The 21,386-nt window shown below is 31.1% G+C and overlaps 2 protein-coding genes across 4 annotated transcripts in view; one reads left to right on the top strand and one right to left on the bottom strand.

Moving 5' to 3' along the window:
* The window catches only part of LOC133171497 (tumor protein 63-like), a 32,751-nt gene extending 22,760 nt beyond the window's left edge, over positions 1 to 9,991 (bottom strand). The window contains exon 1 of one of the 3 annotated variants that reach the window (XM_061306259.1): positions 9,634 to 9,991. In XM_061306259.1, the coding sequence (XP_061162243.1) occupies positions 9,634 to 9,788 (155 nt within the window). In that variant the 5' untranslated portion in view covers positions 9,789 to 9,991. The remainder of the gene's footprint in view (positions 1 to 9,633) is intronic. The other 2 variants (XM_061306260.1, XM_061306257.1) reach the window with 2 other exon arrangements.
* Positions 1 to 21,386, top strand: part of LOC133171498 (WD repeat-containing protein WRAP73-like) — a 36,806-nt gene that overhangs the window by 2,356 nt on the left and 13,064 nt on the right. The window contains exons 4-8 of the mRNA XM_061306262.1: positions 789 to 905; positions 2,533 to 2,605; positions 2,758 to 2,861; positions 3,155 to 3,241; positions 14,173 to 14,307. Of these exons, the coding sequence (XP_061162246.1) occupies positions 789 to 905; positions 2,533 to 2,605; positions 2,758 to 2,861; positions 3,155 to 3,241; positions 14,173 to 14,307 (516 nt within the window). The remainder of the gene's footprint in view (positions 1 to 788; positions 906 to 2,532; positions 2,606 to 2,757; positions 2,862 to 3,154; positions 3,242 to 14,172; positions 14,308 to 21,386) is intronic.

The raw sequence follows: 21,386 nt of genomic DNA, 5'->3' as shown, positions 1-21,386 counted from the left end.
TTTTTTTACTTTTAAAATGATTAACTAAGCCAGATACCATGTAAAATACGGAAAATATAAGCATCTCTTTCAAAAGGTTTGGAAATGATGATCAACAAGATTAGAATATTAATCTTATTCTCTAATCCTTAAAAAACAGAATGATCTTTCTCAGTGATAACCTATTAATCACATATCTACATCTAGTCACCCTCTGTGATAAATACATGGTTATGTCTTTGAAGTTTACATTAATTCGCACCCATTGTAAGACAGCCACATGAATTTCATTTAATATTTATAAGTCATTATTGCTTTCTAATGGTCTAAACCTGTCTCCCTGCTGGTTTCCAGGAAGAGTTGTCTCTCTTTTTCATATTCTCTCAGACTCTTATTTAAAAATTATTTATGGGCATGTGTAAATTTCATCTTTCATAAGATTAAATTAATAGACTGAGAAGATTTTATCAATACAGGTTGTAAATCCAAAACATCTAATGTTCCTCTCACTCAATATACTATCATCTACATAATAAATAATTCTACAAGGACATTACATGCTATCAACATTTAAGAAATGTTGAATTAAAGCTGAAATTTAAAGTTATTCCACTGTAATTGTAAATTTCTTACCACGTGACAGAATAAAGTTAATACACTTTAAAGATGCATATTTAAGAAAAACGAGAGGATTTGACATCCTCTGATCAACAGATGAAAGCGTGCATCTATTCTGGTAACATATACAAATATTTTAGTTACAAAACATAGACACTGTATAAGAATTTTTTTTTCCCTACGGTTTATAGGTCTGGTCCATAGAACAACCAGAATGGACATGTAAGATAGATGAAGGGTCGGCTGGACTATGTGCAGCTAGATGGAGCCCAGATGGTCGACACATCCTAACAACAGCTGATTTTTACGTAGGTTACAGGAGTTTTCAAGGAAAATGTCAGGACTAATTTTTGCTTGACTGGCAATTAAGATAACTTTAATTTATTTCTGAGAATCATGTTTATATAAATTGCAAATCTAATTCAACGCTAAATACATGCATAAGGTTTTAACATCCATTAAAATTAAAACCAATCCTCTTGTGTATACTTATTAAGACCCCAAATTCACATTTTAAAAAATATGGGGTAGAGTGAATTTTTGAAGTACAGTATTTTTTCACTGTAGAAATTTCAAATAGAATTTCATACATGAGAGAAATGGGATATTAAGTTATCAATCTATTTTTTTTTATTTGAGAATAAAGACTTTTCAGGTTGAAAAAACAAAATTAAATAATGGATTAACTCACCGAATAATGTCAGTTCCCATAGCTTCTTGGGCTTCTCGTCCTCTCGATATTTGTTAATGTATAACTTTCGACTCCTAACCTCAAGGTCTATTGACAAATTTTATGGCCTTTTTACATTTTCTCTTATTTGTCTTTCAACTTGTTTGTGTTGAATCATTGAAGATAAGGTTCCCAGCCTAACATCTTTAATTTTTTTGGAATTGGGGCGATTATTTAATTGTAAGTGTCAGTTCTTGACAGTGGACAATTTTCAGCTAGATTAATTCTCAATAGGTTCTATTGTATTGGTGTTGTCGCTTTTTTTGAAATAGTTATTTGGTGTAAGATTGTAAAAAGTTTTCCTAGGGGAAATGAGTACTTCTGTACAAAAACTTTTAGCTTTACACCAATGCTTCTTTTCTCCTTCAATAATTGTTTCATTTTATTTTCTTGTATAGCTAAAATGCTTGGATTATAGCCATATTTTTGCAATGTACCTGTACATTTTTTACATATGAAAGTAAAATAAGTTGAATTGTGACTGGCAGTACCTAAGATTTCAGAAAAAAAAAATCGTGAAACATATTTGTAAGAGAATTTATCTAATGATCTTTTATTAACAACAACACATTTCTCTTTTTTTTTCGTGCATTAATCATTGAGGAAAAGGATCATTTATTCCATAACTTACATACATTTTGAGATATTTAAGCATCTAATGAGAGGGATTTTTAAGATTTTTATCTTGACATAATTAAGGAAAAATATAGACTATCTTTCTTTGATCATGTTACATAAATAACATTCTGGTGACATTTATTGCTTCTAAATTTTATGTTTAAAAGCAAGATCAGATTGCATATTGTGACTAAATTATGTGATCTGATTTTTGTAAAAATTTAAATGCATATTTTTAAAAAAAAAATTTGACAATTTTCTTATCTTTTCTCTTTTTTTTCCATTATAAGTAAATGCAGAAATGATGATAGCAGACTTTTAGTGTATACAGTGTATTTTAAAAGTTTTTTAGAGGCATTTTGACTTCAAATACATATAGGGTAATGAGAGAGTACACACCCAAGTGTAAAATCATAAATACATTAAAATATTTATTAACTCTGAAGTGTTTACAACTCTCTGCAATGAATTTAAAAGTCAAATGAGAGAGAGAGAGAGAGAGAGAGAAAGAGATTCATTAACTAATCAAAATTAAATACACAATATAAGAACTTGTAAAAAGTACCGATGATTTTATCTTTTTGCAGTTGAGGATAACTGTTTGGTCCTTAGTAACAAAGTCTGTCTCATACATTCGGTACCCAAAACAGTGTCAAAAACGTGAGTACATTGTAAATAGTACATTAATATTCCATTTGGTAAAGCAGCACAAAGCATGACCACTGCTAAATATTCTACTTTCATGAGCATTTGTATGTTGTTTAATGTTTATCATGAAGTAGTATAAAGATTATGTATCATTTACTGTTCAGCATTAGACTACAGCAATGGAGGGAGATACATGGCCCTGGCGGAGAGAAGAGATTGCAAAGACTTCATAAGTATCTTTGCTTGTGACTCTTGGGAGCTTGTAAAAGTAATGCAGTTACTGGTCCTTCTTTTAACATGTTGCTAGATGATATCATTGATTGCAGTAAATATGAGCAACCACAGCACAGATACTGAGCAAGAATGCAGTTGCTTTTTAAAAAAATAATTTTACACAAATTATAATACATGTGCATATCACGTGAAGTTCCCAGCATTTCAAACTGCATGAACTGAAGATATTTTAAATCATTCTTTTTCATTCTAAATTATAGCATTGTCACCAGAAATTTTTCTGATATTTCAAAATAATCAAATATAAATTGAATTCTTTTATTTCAGCATTTTGAGACTGAGACAGATGACTTAGCGGGTATCGAGTGGTCCCCAGACGGACGAGTTCTGGCGGTGTGGGAATCACCAATCACAGTAAGCGTGCCTAGTGCAATAATGTCACCAAATACCAAACACCTATATAACAGCTGTTTTATCTTATAGAGTTTTAAATTACATTGATATATATTTACCACACTTGCTCAGTAAAGAAGATATTTAATTACACCATAACGTTGGATTCTCGAGTGAGCCATTAATTGAGAAAGCTAATTGAAATTTCACAATCAGATTGAAGTTTCATTCAACTTTTGATATATTTATCTGAACCATGGGTCTTCTTTTTTGTTTTTCTAAAGAAAAGTAGTAAAATCTTTGAATCAAAAACTATAAAATCTAGATAAGGAAAATCTATTCTAGGAGCAATTGTCATGTTTTTTTTTTAATGTAATAGTATATGCTTTGTGCATGTACATGTATATTTTTTTGCTAACTCAAATTCATAAGCAAGTTCATCTTAAACTTATTAAATAAAAATTCATTCATACGGAAGTAAAGCCTTACACAACATAGCAATGTCAGAAAAAAAAAAGATAACATTACATTGACATCATTCATAAATGTTGTCCCATTTAGATAATGGTGTATTTACCATGCCAGAAAGCAGCTGGAGTGAAATTTAATACTCATTGAGAGACATCTGAAAATAAAATTCAATTGATAGATTCAATCAGATTCATTTAATTCATTGAAAACTGTCAGGTGTGTGTTTACAAAACGTTGTCAAAAGAGGAAGGGTAAAATTGACGTCAATGTTTTTTGGATGAGGCATTTTAGGTGACCACATGCATTTCAGTTGATTTATTTGTCATAAAGCATATTGTTCATAAACCAATCTCCTAAGACAGATTTATCATTACGTTTTTAGAGTTTATTAGAAAGGTTGTGAAAAAGTACATAAAAACAAAATTATTTAATAAATTTAAAATTCTTCTACCACCCAAATATCAGTCTATTAATTTTATTAGTTTTGATGATGTAGGTGACCTTTTTTCTTGACATAAAAAAAAGAAAAATCATAACAAATAATAAATTTCAATCTTTTGAAAATAGAATTAAATGATATTTTGGCTAGGCTATAAAATATGACAAATTTGAATTTAATGTAATGCTATGCAGATATGCAGAGTGTTATCGGATATGATTTAATTCTTTAATTGATACTTTCTGTTTATTGCATTTATAAAATTTATGTACTACAGGTTACTACAAACTGAGAAAATATTTTAGAAAAAGCTGCAAGAAAGATTTGAAATTTTTTTCCCCCCAAAAAATGTAGACTAATTTTTTTTTATTACCATGCAGTCTTAAAAGTCTGGCCCTGAAGGCAAATACCAGGTCAAATTCATGGTACACTCAAAGTTTATTAACCAATTACTTTGTGTAACCAAAGAATCAACTTTCAAAAAAAAATTGGTTTAAAAACAGTCCCATAAAACACACACACAAAAAAGATAAATGTTCTGCTTTAATTCTTTTCAGAAAAACAGTATTGTCTTCTGTCTTCCCAAAGACTGGTAGTAATCCAATCAAGTACTATCTCTTAGATAAATAAACCAGGTTTTTTCACAGTATTCTGTGTGTTATCTTAGAAGGTGGTAAACTAACTACTTTTCCTAAGAAAAGCTAAAGTGATAGGTAAACAAAAGCGGTAAATAAAGATCAGACTAATTACCCTTTAGTGGCCCAAAAAAGTTTCTGTTTACCTTAGGAATGTTTTGGATTGTTGGGCATCATGTGTGAAAATTGGTTTTGAAAAGAAAATCAGATAAAAAGACAAGAGTCAATATTCTTTCATATTCTCAATGAAGATCCTTATCCAAGAGTTGGTGATGCTTCTCTAGGGCACAATATTGATATAATAGAAGTTATGACTTCAAAGTCCAGCCATTTCACTGACAAAGACATCTTTTAAGATTAAAGATAAGCTGATGTTACATCCTTGAGTTAATCTTACATGTAATGGTGCCATCTAGAGTAAACACCATGATGCAGTTAGCCAGGTAGAAACTGACAATTTATCAGATCAATTCCAAGGCCCCATTTTCCTGATGAATTGATACCCAAATTTTTAAGCGTGAAATTGGTAAAGTTTATTCTAACTTGGTAAGATACATGATAGGTTTTAAAACAGATGTTATTTATGCTTGTTAGGTAGTTTCCATCTATTACTTCTTAATAAATTGTCCCAAAAGTTACAGAATCATTCTTGGCAGTTCAGAAATGCAGCTTTGGCCAAAAACTTATTGTAATGAGATGACACTGTAGAATTATTGCAATGGAGACAGAACTGACCTTGAAGTGGAGGGTTTTAAAGTACAAAACTTATGAGTGGGGATATGAATGATTGAGTTTAAACATTGCGTGTGCTTTATCAAGGAGGTTCAAGTCACAGAGTAACTTGGTCCACAGGTAGCTAACATACCTGTCCAGGTGAAAATTAATAGCTATTTATCTTTGATTATAGCCTGAAATGATGAAAGGAACCCATTGTCCAGGTCAGGATCATACCACAAGATACTGGTGTTTAGAAACAGATTAAATCATTTTCATAAATGACCCTTGATTCAATTCAGTATTTTACTTTTTGACCCTCAAACCTAACAAATCTGCTTCCTTACCTTCAACAGTGGGTAAAAATGGTGCCGTACCTTTATAGTTGAAGGGACAATTAGAGAACAAAGAAAATGTTTATGTTTAGATGTATGCACAGAGCTGGCATTTAAACAAGGTCATGATAATTCAATACAATTGTTTAAATATACTTTAATGGTTTGTGACAACATGTGTTACTCAGAAAAATATGTATTGAAAAAATAATTGGGAATTTGACCACCATTTTTTCCCAAATTTAATGTTTTGAAGAAATTTTTTCAAGAGTTTTGATTTGAATTCTTTTTTTTTTTCCAGTCATGATTTCATTCAAAGACTCTTAAATGATGAGACATTTTTGTCCCTTTGAAATCTGTTCAATGGTGTTTAGAGTTTCTGTTTCAGTGATTGGGTAGAGTAAGTGAGATTTAGGTGATAATGGGTATTACTGCTGGACATAGCACCAGTTAAGCTGTACAGTCCTCCTTGATGTGTAGCTGATAAGGAATTTAAAAAGCTGTCAAAAGTGGCCAGTGATTTGTTAGTGGACAATATGACTAACTGACTGGAAAGCCGTCATTCAGGACAAATGCATTATGGATTTGGATCAAAAGGAAAAAAATCCCTCTGAACCATAAGATTCATATTGGGCCATGATTAGCACATTACACAATTCTTCTTTTATCTTTAAATACCTTGTCTATGACTTAGATTTATTCAGAAATGTGGTATTCAGCAAAAAAATTTAATGAAAGTATTAAAGAAAGAGTTTATACATTTAAAATGTGACTACTGATTTTTGATTCACTCTCTTAGACATAATATATCACTGTTGGAATAAGAATTTATTTTTTGTTTTTTGTTTGCTGTGTTTTTAAACTTTATTTTCTGTGGACAATTGTGCTTTGCTAGAAATCTTATATTTTGCAACCAAATAAATTTGATTTTTAATTGAACATTATTAGGTAATAAATCATATTTATCAGAAATTTTTGACTTTTTGACCTTTTTATAACATGAAGAAATCATCTTGAAGGCTTAGAAAACCAATATTCAAACCAAAAGTGCACACTAACCATTTCTGATCAATATTATAATGCATGTCTTTGTGGTCGTAAAATGTTAATTCAAGGGTAGGTCACAAGTTTATTCATTGTGCAGAGAATAATTTATGGATGAAGATTATCCTTTTAACTTCCTGGGGGTAACAAGTGTGTTTTGGAGCAGCACATTTTCTGTTATTTAGCAATTAGTTTATCCTAGCATGGATATATAATTTTTTTTTTTTATGTTTTTGAGCACTTAATGTACACTCAGATTTTTCCACTCAGAACTGTACCATTTCATTGTTTGTACCTTACTTTTATTACATTTAAATGCATGCATTTCCACCCTACGTAAACATATCTGACATGCACATTTTGTTTTGATGCATTTTACACTTAAAGTACCCATTTTGTTTTTTTTTCTTTAAAAAAAAAAAAAAGAAGGGTGGGGTGGGCAGATGCAAGAAATTCTATATCTTAATAGTTAAATCACCTCTGAGTATTTCACATATGAAGAGTGTGTAACACATTTTTTGCATCAGAGTTCATTGTCCCATTTCTAAAGTATTTACTGAGGTTCATAAAAATTAAATTAATTGACTGAAGAATAAACCACAAAACAAATTAACATAAAAAGACTTGTTTGATCCAAGTCATTTGTTTTAGTAGGGCACTAATACAGATTCCTAGGCAATCGATGGCCTACTGAAATTGTCTTCAAGAACAGTTTAATGTCAGAATGTCTCCAGTTTTATTTTGTTTTTAGGAGAGTTGTCCATGGGTGGATATTTTTTTGTTGGAGATTTTAAATTTTATATGACATTTTATAGTTGGCCTCCTGCACTACTGACATCTCGTGTTCATAGCTAATTGGAGATTGCATCAACTTTTAAAGATTGAATAGGCATGCTGATAATGGTTCTTGCTTTGTTATGGCAAATTTTTCCCTTTTTTTGAAAAAAAAACTTAGTTTCATATGTATAATCATTGCAAATTTATTTTTATGCGTTTTTATATGTATCCCTATGCAATGATATATTTGGGAATATAAATTACTTAGTAATCCCCAAATTTAACACCATAATTAAATACATCTCAAACATGAATAAATTTTACATATTTATGCGTAATTCCTCAATCATAGTTCTCTCGATAGGATATTATTATTGGGTTGATCAAATCTCACACATGGGTTATAAGTTCTCAAATTCTAGAACTCCGTTCATATAACAAGATTATTTCACTGTTATCATAACCAGGACCTAAAGAAAAATCAGTCAGCTGTATCCTCGTAGATTTCCTTTATCATGGACTGATATGATAAATTATGACTTATGTTTTAGTTTTTCTTAGATGTAACTGATAACCTAGCCTTACATTCTCTTGAAACTGAAGACTATAGCTACAGCATTTGAAAAACAAACTTTCTGAAGTTTGTTTTCTTTTAATCATCATTTTCCTTTTTCATAGTATGATATGTTCACAGATTGTGTTAATAATTCCATAATCACCAAGAGAATGAATTTGATTGGTTGAGCAGACAAAAGTTAGCAATGAATAATTTCTGTATTTACAAAAACCATTGAACTTTGCACTAATGCAAACTTTGCTATCAGAGAAATCAAAGATTAATTACATAATCAAACTGGTACATGTGTACCTGCATATATACCAGGAACTCAATATACATTTTAATTGTGGGAATAACATCCAAAAATATATTTATATTTATAAATATGTTTTGATAAGAATGTGCATGCTTAATTTAGTAATTATAATTTTAATTACACTGGCAGTATGAATTTAAGGGTCAATTTTAAGGATTCTGTATTTACTTTTGATATCTACAATAAGATTGTAAGATTACATCGAAACCCAATTTTAGGTAGTTCAAAGATCTTCTATAGACTGGATACAAAAATATTCACATATCAATCCTTCCTGCAGCAAACTTCATTATTATGGTACGCTCTTCGGGTTTCAGATTTTCATGCATACACCGTAATCACACAATAAGTGACCTTAACCAACCCCTGGCTTTCTTTTCACCTTTCTGTATGATTGACATGCTGGTGATTGGCATGTTTGGGGGAAAACAATAAGGGGTCTTAAAATCAAAAAGATAATGGAAGGAATTTAATACAGCCAGCAATTTGTGGAGAACAATAATGCTTCCCTATGGTCACAATGTTTAATCTTCCACAAAGGTGTTACAGTGCTACAGGGGTTAATTACAGTCGGGTTGTTTGTTTACCTGCAGTACAGTTTACTGTCCTGCTTCAATCATTTTATTCATTCATTCATTTCTCATGGGCAGTTCAATTTGTAATTGATATACACATTCACAGTTCATATGACAGAATTATTTCATACAGACTGACTCAAACCAAGACTGCATGCATATCCGTTGAAGAAACAAGTGTTTGATTGCATTAGCAGTGATTTGACATCTTCATTAACATATTTAAAAGCATAAAAAAATCCATGAAGTGTCTTCTGATTGAATTTTGAGGAAAAGTGAAACTTAATACATATTCATGGTTAAAATTTGATATTCAGTGTTTTTCATAGGTTAGAAGATAGTGGCAATAAAAATTTGCAGAAGCATGCCCATTGAAATCTATTATGAACATTTAAAAAATTTCATCAATCATTAAATGTGTTACAACTTTAAAAAGGGCATCCCGCAAAAAGTGCTACAGATAGCATCACTCTTTTTGTCAGAGTTGCAGATGTTGCCAGTAGCCTAACAGTTATTCTGATTCAAAGTGAGACATAAATAATTGTTACCTGCATCCAGGGTTATAGGTCATTGCAGCAGCCTCCATGTGGTTTCTAGGCATGGACGGGAACATCCTCTGGGGTGGGGGCAGGTTGGGCTGGCGGGCACTCCATATGGGTACTTGTGGGATGTTGGGTATTTCTGGAACATGGGACGGCATCATGAGTAAAAAGGACGGAATAAGTGCTGGCTCTCTCCTAAATGTCAGCGAGACATACAGCTGGACGGATGATCAGAACACCTGTTGTGATGACTGGGTATCTACCTCAATCTGTATCCCACTTCCTTTAAATCCCAGTTACAACTGTCAAAGAAATGTGCTTGTCATTTAGAAATAGAATTTTTGGATACAGATGAGTGACTAGAAATAGTTGTCGCATCTAGAGGTGTTAGATAGAACGTGGTTTAAACTTCTCTCAGTTACTCTAAAGTTCCAAGGACTGACAGGTAATTCGATGGTGCCGCTTCAGTAGCGTTCACAAGAAAATTGCTAGAAACAAAAAAAGTGGAAGGCATGTAAGACATTGAATGGCTATTGTCCGAAAACCTGTTGAAAAGAAGGACATTTAACAGCTACAACAATAGGATCACCCCAGGAAAAGAATTAAATTTTTTTAATACACACTCTCCTTCCATTCATTCTGTGTGCATTCTGAAGGTTTTGCAGAAGTAAACACAAGATGGCATCTGTGATAGCTTAGTCTCTGTGCATTTTCTTTAGGTGTGGTTTGCATTTTGATTGTACTTACCTAGAAGTCCATGTGTGTAGACATCAAGTCTAAAATCTCACTGATGTTTGTTTGTTTTTATATAATCTAACAAATGAATTGAACAGAGAAAAAAGGACATTTAAATATTGATGCTAAGCAAGATAATAATGCTGAACTGCATGAGATGCCTACATCTCCTGTTTGATGTCTTGATAAATATAAAATTTATTTACCATATCTATCAGTATTCCTTACATCTATACCAGTACATGTATATGGAAAATCTATCATTAACACACTTTCATTAATATTTGTCACTGGAATATATATATCACATAGAAGTTGAACTAAAATTTTAGATAGCTCAGATTTTTTAATCCACAAAATAATTTTTCTTTGACACTTTTTAGAAAAGCTGTTCTTATTTGATGTGGGAGACATATTTGGATTATAACTTTGAGTCAAAGTCATATCTCATCACCAATGTAAAACTTGTGTTTATCAAAGGTCATTTCTCATTGGTCATGGTCATTGTAATAGAAATAGTTTGTTTGGCATTTGATTTGATATCTTCATAACTCATTTGCAGTATCTTCAAATAACTATGGTAAATAGGCAGTGGAAACTTGATGAATCTTTTCTTTAATATTATTTGAGTAGCTTCAAAATTATGTGAAAAGGAATTTTGTCAAAATAATAAACATCTTTAGACATTAAAGGTATAACTGCCAATAACCTTTTTGTTTTTTTTGTTTGTTTTTTTTTTTGTGTTAAAAAAAGCTTAACTTTTGGCTAATTATCATGGCCAGTAAAGACTGCAGAGTTTGTTAGGAATTAAGTTCTAAGTTTGAAAATTTCAAGTCCATAATTTTTGAAACTTTTATTTTTGCACACTTGAAATGATACAATTGCAACTTTTATGAAACTGTTGTCTTTTTAATTGAATTTAAGTTGTTATTATTAAGAGCCCTCTTCACAGATTGTCAGAAAGACTGACTACTCTCAGGGATGCTAATGAGAAGTTTTAAAATGACTTTTGGGATCAGTTGAAAATCAATGTAATAAATGTGTTTATAGGAATCAATATGATGTGAATAGGCATTAAATGCACATTAAATCTAAGCACTTGATACATTTTTGACGCAGTTGGCCACCTTTGTTTAACTACAGTGCAGTAATTTGTATGTAATTGTCGTGAACCTAGGCACGTACATTTCTTTGTGGTGTTTGCTCAAGGACTAATAATTGTCACCCAGCTGGCATCACCCTCAGCACGCGTCACCCGTAATTTGACCAACTTAGTGGATTATCATAGCAGGGATCTACAATGTAGACCTAACTGTATCTTTTTGTTGTTGACAAGCATCTTTAAGTGTTTTATGGATGAAGATTCAGGTTTCGTTTCTTAATGAATTATTCAGTGGATGATGCCGCTTTTCTTTGTAACAGGTTCTAAGGACCACGAAAATTTAGAGGACAAATAAGACATTTTCTGAAGCATCAACCATTGGTTACTTGATAATTAATTTACATAGATACAAAGAACATAATTTGGTGGACTGATGTAAAATCTCTCGTGTAATTTACCCTCCACGAGTCATAAGGGTATAAGTAACACAGTGTCATTTTCAAATATGCAAATGGCAGACTTCTGTATCCCTAGACAGAAAAGAATTTTTACCGTTATTTGTGTATCAGATTTTTTAAAAGCCTCATAAATCATAAGGCCTATAATCTGCAAAAATTTTAAATTAAAGTATGAATTTTCATTTGTGAAAAAGATCACGTGACTTTATCAGCTGCAAATATGCTAATTTAATTAAAATGAACTAGAAAGACTCCTTTGGAGGTGATTGACTACAGAAATGAAAATATCTGTATCCTGTAGGAAAGGGGAAGAGGTGGAGGACTAGATTGAGGAGGGGGGGGGGGGTTACAGTATGTTTTTGAGACCTTTTCTTCAGAAGTAACATAATGCATTCATTTTCATATATACCTATTCTACATTGTATAGAAAACAGCAGATTTGACAGTTGATAATTACAATTTTAAGTTGATATAACATAATACATGTTAATAGGATATATGAAATTACCCATGATATTTCAGACTTACTTCAGATCTTTTCTACAAGTAGACAGACAAGTGTGCATGCTAAAATCAACATTTTTTTCCTAAATGGGAAACTTGATAAAGATATGCAGTTACATTTATTCTAAAATATTTTGTTTTACATTGTCATTTCCCTGAACATGCTGAAATAGTAGTAATTATTCTAGAGGGCACTTAAATATTCCAAGATAAAGAGTAATGTTTTTCTAAATTCTTGATATTTCACTCCATTTTTGTTCTATAATTTTTCATTTTCTTTTTTTGGGTCAGTTTTTCTTATTTTTGACTTCTACCCCAGACCTACTCAGGGCCTGATTCCATAATTTTAGAATTAAAAGTCTTTGGATGGTTTGGATTCGAGTCATTGGTCAAGTCATGTCCCTGGGGCAAGAGTGGAACCAAAATATAAAATCAAAAATGAGAAATATCTTTAAAATTTTTCTCATGATCAGAAGGGGCAAAGTGACTCAGGTGAGCATTGTTGCCCACAGGTCTCTCTCTCTCTTGAATTGTATTTACTGGTAGTATTCCTTTTATTATGCTTGATAAATCAATCCATCTATGAGGTCAAGAAATGGTGAAAGGTAAATGATTTGTCAAGACAAAAAAAGCAGACGCAATGTGCTCAAGATTCCCCATTTGATAAAAAAAATTTAATATTTATCTTGAAAATCATCTTTAGCATTTTCATTTTAACAATGGGCAAAATTTCAATGCTTCATTGCATGTTATGGATCATGGATTGCATTGCAATATTTCTGCATCATTTTCATGGCAAAATTACTATTTGCTAAGAGTGTAATTTTCTGTTAATAATTCAGCAATATATATTTTTTCAATGGACATACAGTGCAGTTATGTTAATTTATTCTTAATATCTGCAAAATACCTGCTAATTCACATAATTAGAATATTATAAATGTATAAGTTCAGTGACAAGAGTTTAATATCAAAGTGGGTGCAATGAATCATTCACAATAAAAATAGCAAAGAAATCTTGTGTCAGATGCACTATATTATTGGCAGATGTATAAGTCAATGAGTTAACCTGTTGAAAGGTTTTTGTTATAAGTGCGGAGTTAAATAGTTTCTGGAATTAAGTTACTTTCTAAGACTCATTCTTAGAATCTGTCACTTTCTGATTCTCCTAAGTTTATTGAAATGTAAATTGAAGAGAATGGCATCGTAAGTGTATAAATACCATTTCATATAAAATGAAACTCCATAGTGAAGAAAGATAGCAATACAGTCAAAGATCATTATCCAGAACTCGGCGTGACCAGTAAAAAAAAAAAAACAAGATATCAAAGGATTCAAGATATGAAGTTAAAATAGATATGGAAAATATGGTTGGAACTTCAACTCACTTCCACATATCCATGGTATTTGAGATATTGGTGTTCAAGATATCAAAGTTCAACTGTATATCCTTTTATTTTGATAAAGCCATAGTATGTCGTTTTCGGTTTTGATATTTGAAAAAGATTTAAGTAAAAATTAAAAAAAAATAATTGGATGAAGGAGTGGAATCCTTGATAATGAAAATAATGTCAAGTTCCTCAGAGACATTGAAATATACATTCATGGAAACATTCTCATATTACTAGTCTACATCTTGGTAGTTGAATTTTTTTGACTCTGGCAAATTACAAATATTTTATTAAAGTTTTTTTGTAAAGTCTTGAAAATAATGACCATGAAATGATAATTATTCCTTTTTTTTAGTACAAGATTCTTCTCTACACAATTGATGGAAGATGTGCATCCAAATTTAGTGCTTATGAGAATGCTCTGGGTATCAAGTCCCTGGCGTGGTCCCCCACGAGCCAGTTCCTGGCACTAGGCAGCTTCGACGAAAAGGTATGAGTACAGAAATACTTTTCCTTTAAATCATTGATTTAAAAAGGGAAGGTTGATTTTATCTGAATTCTAAATTTAATGTTAAATATTACCAGCTACATTAAACATTAATTGATAGAACTAAAATCATTGCATGGAATTAAAAGTCTTAAGTTACTGCTACAAAACGGTACATGTATTATTTTTGGATGCATAAATCAATGAACATGTGCATGGATACCCTACACCTGTACTACACTGATAGAATTTTAATTTTGTTAATTTTGTTTCTGAACCCGGATCTGACAAAAAACAAGGAAGTAAACAAATGTGTCTGAATTCTTAGAATAAAGTTTATTTTCTTTTTTACAGCTGTTACATAAATCTTCCCCTAGAAAGTAATGTTTTTCTTAGTTTTTGGCAATGTTACTACTGGAAATTAATATCCATTGGTATACCAAATATGTTAGTGACTTAAAGTTAGTAAAAGTCACAAACAACCATTTGACTAATTTGAAGTTACTGTTACTTCTCAGAATTTTTTGCATGTGAAAAACAATATAAATTGAAGCTTTTTTTCCCCCATTACCAACAAAATGATCAGAAATTGATATTTGTTGAGAATCATATGAAGATTTGTACATCTCTGCATTTACTTTCTGATGTGTAAAAAGTAGGAAAATGGTAAACCAGTTAGATAACAAAAAATGACAGTACAGAGTAAAATCTGCAGGAGTTTCCAATTTTCTTTAGACTAGAAAACATTTGTAGATTGTCATTTATTATCATTTGTGATGCATACTGCTCTGTTTCTAGTGACTTGTCTCTCAGTTGCATTTATTTCTACACATATTTTTTAAGCCAAAATAATAATCTTCATGCTTATCAAGAAACCTGTCTGTGCATTTGTCAAATATTGAATGATAAATGATTTGATAAATGAGATAATCACAGCATGGTCTTTTTTTGGAGCAAGAATATCTTTGGAAGCTCTTGATCATGGGAATCCATCAGAAAACTACTTAATTTTTTTTTTAATTTTTCTGAAATTTTTTTTTTATTTAATATGTAGTTAAACAATACATACTTTTTTTAATTTCAATAAAACTTGGTAAAATTTTAGAAAAAATCTATGCCAGTAGAAATTAAATAAAAATGTTAAAGACATTAGTGCAACTTTCTCTTTCACAATTACAAGCAGAAACCAGTAGAGATACAGTCTCATCAGAGACTTCTGATTTAAATAGCATTTTTAAGGACAGAGATGCTCTGTAAACTTATAAGGTACTGTATAGTGTTTGCATGCACACAGATAGAAGTATGTAGGTAAATATAACAAGACATACATACATCAATCATGAATTTTAAAGTAGTGAATGATACTATCTATATATTCACCACAAGTATGGTATAATTCCCATAAAGAAGTAACAGTGTGATATACCGGTATATATTTGCTGATTTTGTTTTAATTTAATGTGTGTTTCCAGACGAGTACACTTGTTCTTTTATAGAGATGACCACAATGTACCAAGGGTACCATGTTAAAATGACCTTTATACAATATTTCTCTGTACATTTGTATTTCGTTATCTACCCCCTTGAAGATAGTGCTGTATGTATAACATGAAGGTGTGGGTGGAAATTCCAACATATACAAAGGCCGTAACAATTTGGCAATGTACAAAAATTGATGATATTAAATCATTTGTAAAATGTTCAGACCATTTCACTTAATGTGATAGAATGATTGGATCAAACTATTATGTTTCCATGTATATAGAGATTTGGAAAGAATGATTATCGCATATATTTTCATGGTTTGTGATTGCATTCAATGAAAAATATATCATATGATTGCCAAATGCTGTCTAGTAATAAAAAAATATTCTAGATATGTTTGAAGAAATTTTTGAAAGACAGAAAAAAAATGTTTAAGAGAAGATTACCCAGTATATGCACATAAAGCATCCAATTATGCAATTTTTTTCCCTCTAAATTTGAACCATTATGCAGTTTCATGAGAAAAACCTACCTTAATGATATTTTCACTGAAGCCTACTTTTTCATCCATCTTGGTTCACACAACATAACTATGATCTTTGTGAGGTATAAACATCTGAGTTTTAACCCCTGGACCCAAACTTTACTGATAACCCCATAACTTAGCGGGAAGCTGTCCTTTATCTGAGTGTAAGACTGGGGACTTACAATGGGGGATGTCACTTTATACCTAGTAAGATGTCTGTCATATTAAGGTGGAAATGTACTAGTTCATCAAACAGAAGATATATAGTCCATCTTCTAAGACTTCAAGTCTAGATCAGTATGTGCAAACAGCTACAAAATATATTAAACTGTACGTGTCTTACTTAATGTGAGCTGAAGTCTAATTCATGATCTACAACTTCAATTTTTAATTGCTAAATTTACTTAATTCTATTTTTTTTTGTATCAGGCTCTGCAGATACAATTTTGAAGACCAAAGGATCCATTAAAGCATGTTTGCATTTTTTGTCTTTCTGTCCATTAAAAGTTTGATTTTTTTTTATCTCTACCAAAACCACTTGACAAGTTTTAGTCAAACATGAAACAAAATATATGAAAGGGCAAAGGGGATCCAATTTAGTCAAAGTGTCCTTTTCACTTCCTGGAGGTTTAACTGAAATGAACTAAAAATGTGTTCGTCATTCAAAAATTTTTTTCTAAACTTCAATGTTGTCAAAAGATGTTGTTCAAACGAAAACTGTAGGACTTTGTAATTTGACAGTCTATGTGAGGTGAATGGTAAAGTTTCCTTATCTCATTTAGGGGTGTGCATGTTCCTTTTTTCTGCTTTTTCTACCCTATGTACTACAACCTGTATTATCAATTTATTTTATCAAGACAATCATTTGTACCATGAAAATATTAAAACAAAGTAAGGGACTTTATAGGGGTATTCATTACCTCTGGATGATGTTCTTTGTAAATATCTTTCGCTGTCTTTTTTTTTTTTTTTTTTTTGGTGCTCTGTATATTTGCATACACCTAATATTTTGGACCTGTTAAATATTTTTAGTGTTTGATAACTCAGATTTTTAAAATTCATAGAAAAGAACACATTAAAGTTTTATACATAATTTTGAATTAAACCAAGTTTGAATTTGGTTAATGAATTCAGATGAAAAAGTAGTTTGTGGACGATTCTGTTGACAGCTGATGCATGTTGAGGGTTATTTTAACTAACATCACCGATTTCTTCAAGCTAATGATGTTAAGACTTATCTCTGGATCAAGATGGTAATATTGAATACAAAAGTACCTGTAGGGGATAAATCTCATCATAATCGTAAATATCTGAATTGATATATTAGCATAATATCTCACCTTATGAGCGATTCTATACAAATCAGATATTTTCTCTTTGTCAATATTAAAATATTAAAATGTCAAAATATTAGATTCCAGATATGTAATAATTCTGAAATAGTTATGGTTAGAATTTGGACCAAATTTCTATATGATTTGAATAAAGCAATTTTACGAGTTATGATAATGTTTATGGTTTAGGTAATTTTTCCCCCTAAATGCTTGAGAAGTTGATTTGATTGGCTGTGAGAGGAAGTATTCGGAATATTTTCTCCATCACACCTGCAAAGGTTTAATGACAGTATTGACAATACCACAAGAATAAAGGAATCATATGGTGCAGTGATTGGACTGAATTTGTGCAAATAGTAAACAACATGTGTGAAGTAAACAAAAACATTAATAAGGAAAATATATATCTATTTATTTGGTAAATCTGATACATCACAGCTACATAAGCATTATCACAGCTAGATTCTTATCTCCCGCCTTGGCTCCTATTTCAGTGAAAGATTTTGAAGGTCAGCATGCACCATCTTGAATATTGCAATTCTTCAAAAGAAGTAGAGCTGCAAGCACATGCTATTAAAATTTAATGATTTTATAATAACTCAATTTCATTAATAAGTCTTTAACATAAAAGTGTGTTGCATGCAATAAGCAACTTCACTCTCATTTTGAATTCCATCAAAAAGTGTGTTGCATGCAATAAGCAACTTCACTCTCATTTTGAATTCCATCACTGAACAAGTAAACTGCTAATATACAAGAAATTTGAACACTTTTTATATGGAGACCTTTTTTGGTAACTGTATCTAGTGGAATAATGACAGGGGTAGTACTTTTCATGTTTTTCTCTCCTCTGACAATCAGGATTTGATGAATTTGTGGAATTGGTGTAAAATTAAAAAAAAAAATTAAAATCAACTTCATTGGATCTTTTCCACAGCAAAATTCAAATAATGAGAGGTTGAAAACAGTTTTGATGATAAACGTCAAATGACTTCCCTGCTTGCTTCTACGATGAGTAGCATCGTTCTACCCTCACAGTTGTTATACCAAGGCAAAACTGACACGTCACCCAAAATTCTCCTTTCTGAAGGAATAAAACATCACAGGGAAAAGTACCGGGAAAATGAATCACATGGACGAAATAATATTACACTGTATCTAAAAGAAGTTCAAGAGTTCCATGTATTTGAATAAATAAATTTGGGGAAAAAACCAGAGTTACTCAAAATGTCTATAAAATCAGGTGACAAGGTAATGTTAGTTACGACCCCTAATGTTTTGATCAAACAACTTAAGTGTCAGGTTTTTAAACAGCTATTTAACTATAAATACTTACATATCATTATCTGCAGATTCGAATTGTAGGAAAAACATGGTAATTAAAATCATTAAATTACAAGTTCAGCTTTTAATTACTGAATGAGTATGTAATATATATCTACTGCTTACCCCGATTACCCCCCCCCCTTCCAAAAAAAAAAAATGTCTTGATTTTATTTAAAATTTATTCACCGTTTCTTGATTTCAAAGAATTATTAACACCGTGAATATAGCGAATATTTATACTGCAAGTGATTTTTTTTCCCTATACAGTATTTCATTTTAAAATTGAAACACGTTTTCCTCAATCTGACTAAAGCCAGACCTCTATTTACGCTATCGCATATGCGATAGTGTAAATAGAGGTCTGGCTTTAGTCAGATTGTGTCAGAGCTTAATTAGCAGTTAAATTTCAGGAAAACGCAATCTGACTAAAGCCAGACCTCTATTTACGCTATCGCATACTCCAAAAATCTGGGTGATGTTGTAAATAGTCACATTTTAACCCTGATTGTTTTTCATTCAGATTCTTGGAAAGAGTCCTTCATATTTATCAGTGGTGTGCTTCACGTTTTTCTTTTGTGGGTTAATACATCTTAAGTAAACTATGTAGGTGACAAAACATTGATAATATTTAAGTGTTATTATCAGCAATAGGTGCCTGGTACAGGAGTTATACATATGTTTTTTCATATTTCTAATCTATTTTGTTTGATTATCACTGCATTTTCACATTATATCATTGTTAGATCAAGTGGTTGTGTTGCAATGACACAGGAAATGCTAGTTTTTAGCTTTTTTTATTACCATACATTTGTAATAAGTGTCTGTAATTTAGGGCTGCGCAATAATATCGATATTCCAGTATATTGCGATTCGTTAACAAATAATATTGCATTGCGATATGTTTTTTCAGTACCGATATACTGGCAAAATGCTTGGGCTTTTATAGGATTTCTAAAGTAAAAATGAAATTAAAGATGTCAGAAACGTTTTCTGTCGTACCAAGCAGTAAGGTTCCTCTTATATGTTTGCATTTCGTTGCAAAACTGTAGTGAAATCAACAAGAACTTTTTTGTTCCAATGTGTTTATAATAGTAATATACATTCTGCTTATAAATGGAGGTTAATAAAATAAGAAAAAGATCATTTTAACTGGTATTGAGTATTGAAAATCTCAATACAGTTACTGGTAAAAATATTGCAGTACATCGCAATACAAAATTCCTAGCCGATATCCAGCCCTACTGTAAAAATATTGCAGTACATCGCAATACAAAATTCCTAGCTGATAGCCAGCCCTACTGTAAAAATATTGCAGTACATCGCAGTACAAAATTCCTAGCTGATACCCAGCCCTACATTAATTTCTTTGGCTGTCTGTCTTTCTAGCAGTTTTGTCTGTAAACAATTTTTAAAAAATCCACACTACAGTTTTTGTAATTTTAAAATAGCTTAAATGGTATCAAAGTGGTACTCCTCTTTCAATTTAAGAAATATTAAGTTGAATAATTTATTTTTTATTTATTTATTTTTTTTTTTTTACTTTCATATAAAAGAGTGTTGTTACTTTTCACTGACAAATAAAAAATACTAAATGTCGTAAACTAACATACCAGCAGCAGTGTAGCTCAAGAATATGCAAGCCAGTAGAGGGACAGTCTCATCAGAGAGTTTCAGGTTTTATAAAGAGTTGCAAGATGTGAAATCTTAACTCTTTTTTTTTTTTTGCATGTTTACAGTTGATATGAGTTTTGCCATATTGAGCAAATGTCTACATCTGATGAATGAAACAGGAAGTTTCTGATTAGCATGACCATTCCCCTCTATTTGGTGATTTTGGTGATTGTAGAAGAAAAAATAAGTACTGGAATTTATTCTATTAACTTATCCTTATAGTGTACATTAAAAAATATTTACATTCAACATGTATTTTGCTTATAAAGTATGAGGAAAGCTACGGCATTCAAAACACCATAACACGGACAGGGGGTCAATATGTTAAAGTATGCGTTCATTTTGATGTCACAAACATTTAACGCCGTGGAAGTGCAACGTCATAAGCGAAAATCAAATTTCAAGCTCACATTGAACAGAAGCTGTTGCAATGGCTCTTCCATTAAGGACATACGCAACGTATCTTACCTACTGATAATTTTTCAAGATATTCCTAATTTAAGATTATAGTGCCATCAGATGTTCTTCAACAAAAAATCAGCATGCATTACTAGGGGTTTTGAAAAGATATCAATTGATGAAAATTCTTGTATAATTCAAAGAAAAATACACAAAAATTACTAAACACATATTCTAGATGATTTGTTTATCCAAACTTGTTTTAGAAGAAGTGTACAACAGCATATATAGACATACAAATGTAGCACACAATTCCTTTAAGTATTGGAACTCTTCAACTC

Source organism: Saccostrea echinata, unplaced genomic scaffold, assembly GCF_033153115.1.
Source record: "Saccostrea echinata isolate AGI-Se365-2 ecotype Australia unplaced genomic scaffold, CSIRO_AGI_Sech_v1 ptg000054l, whole genome shotgun sequence".
In the NCBI taxonomy this organism is placed as follows: Eukaryota; Metazoa; Mollusca; class Bivalvia; order Ostreida; family Ostreidae; genus Saccostrea; species Saccostrea echinata.
Note: the sequence above shows the minus strand (reverse complement) of the source record. Positions and strands in the feature narration are given on the sequence as shown.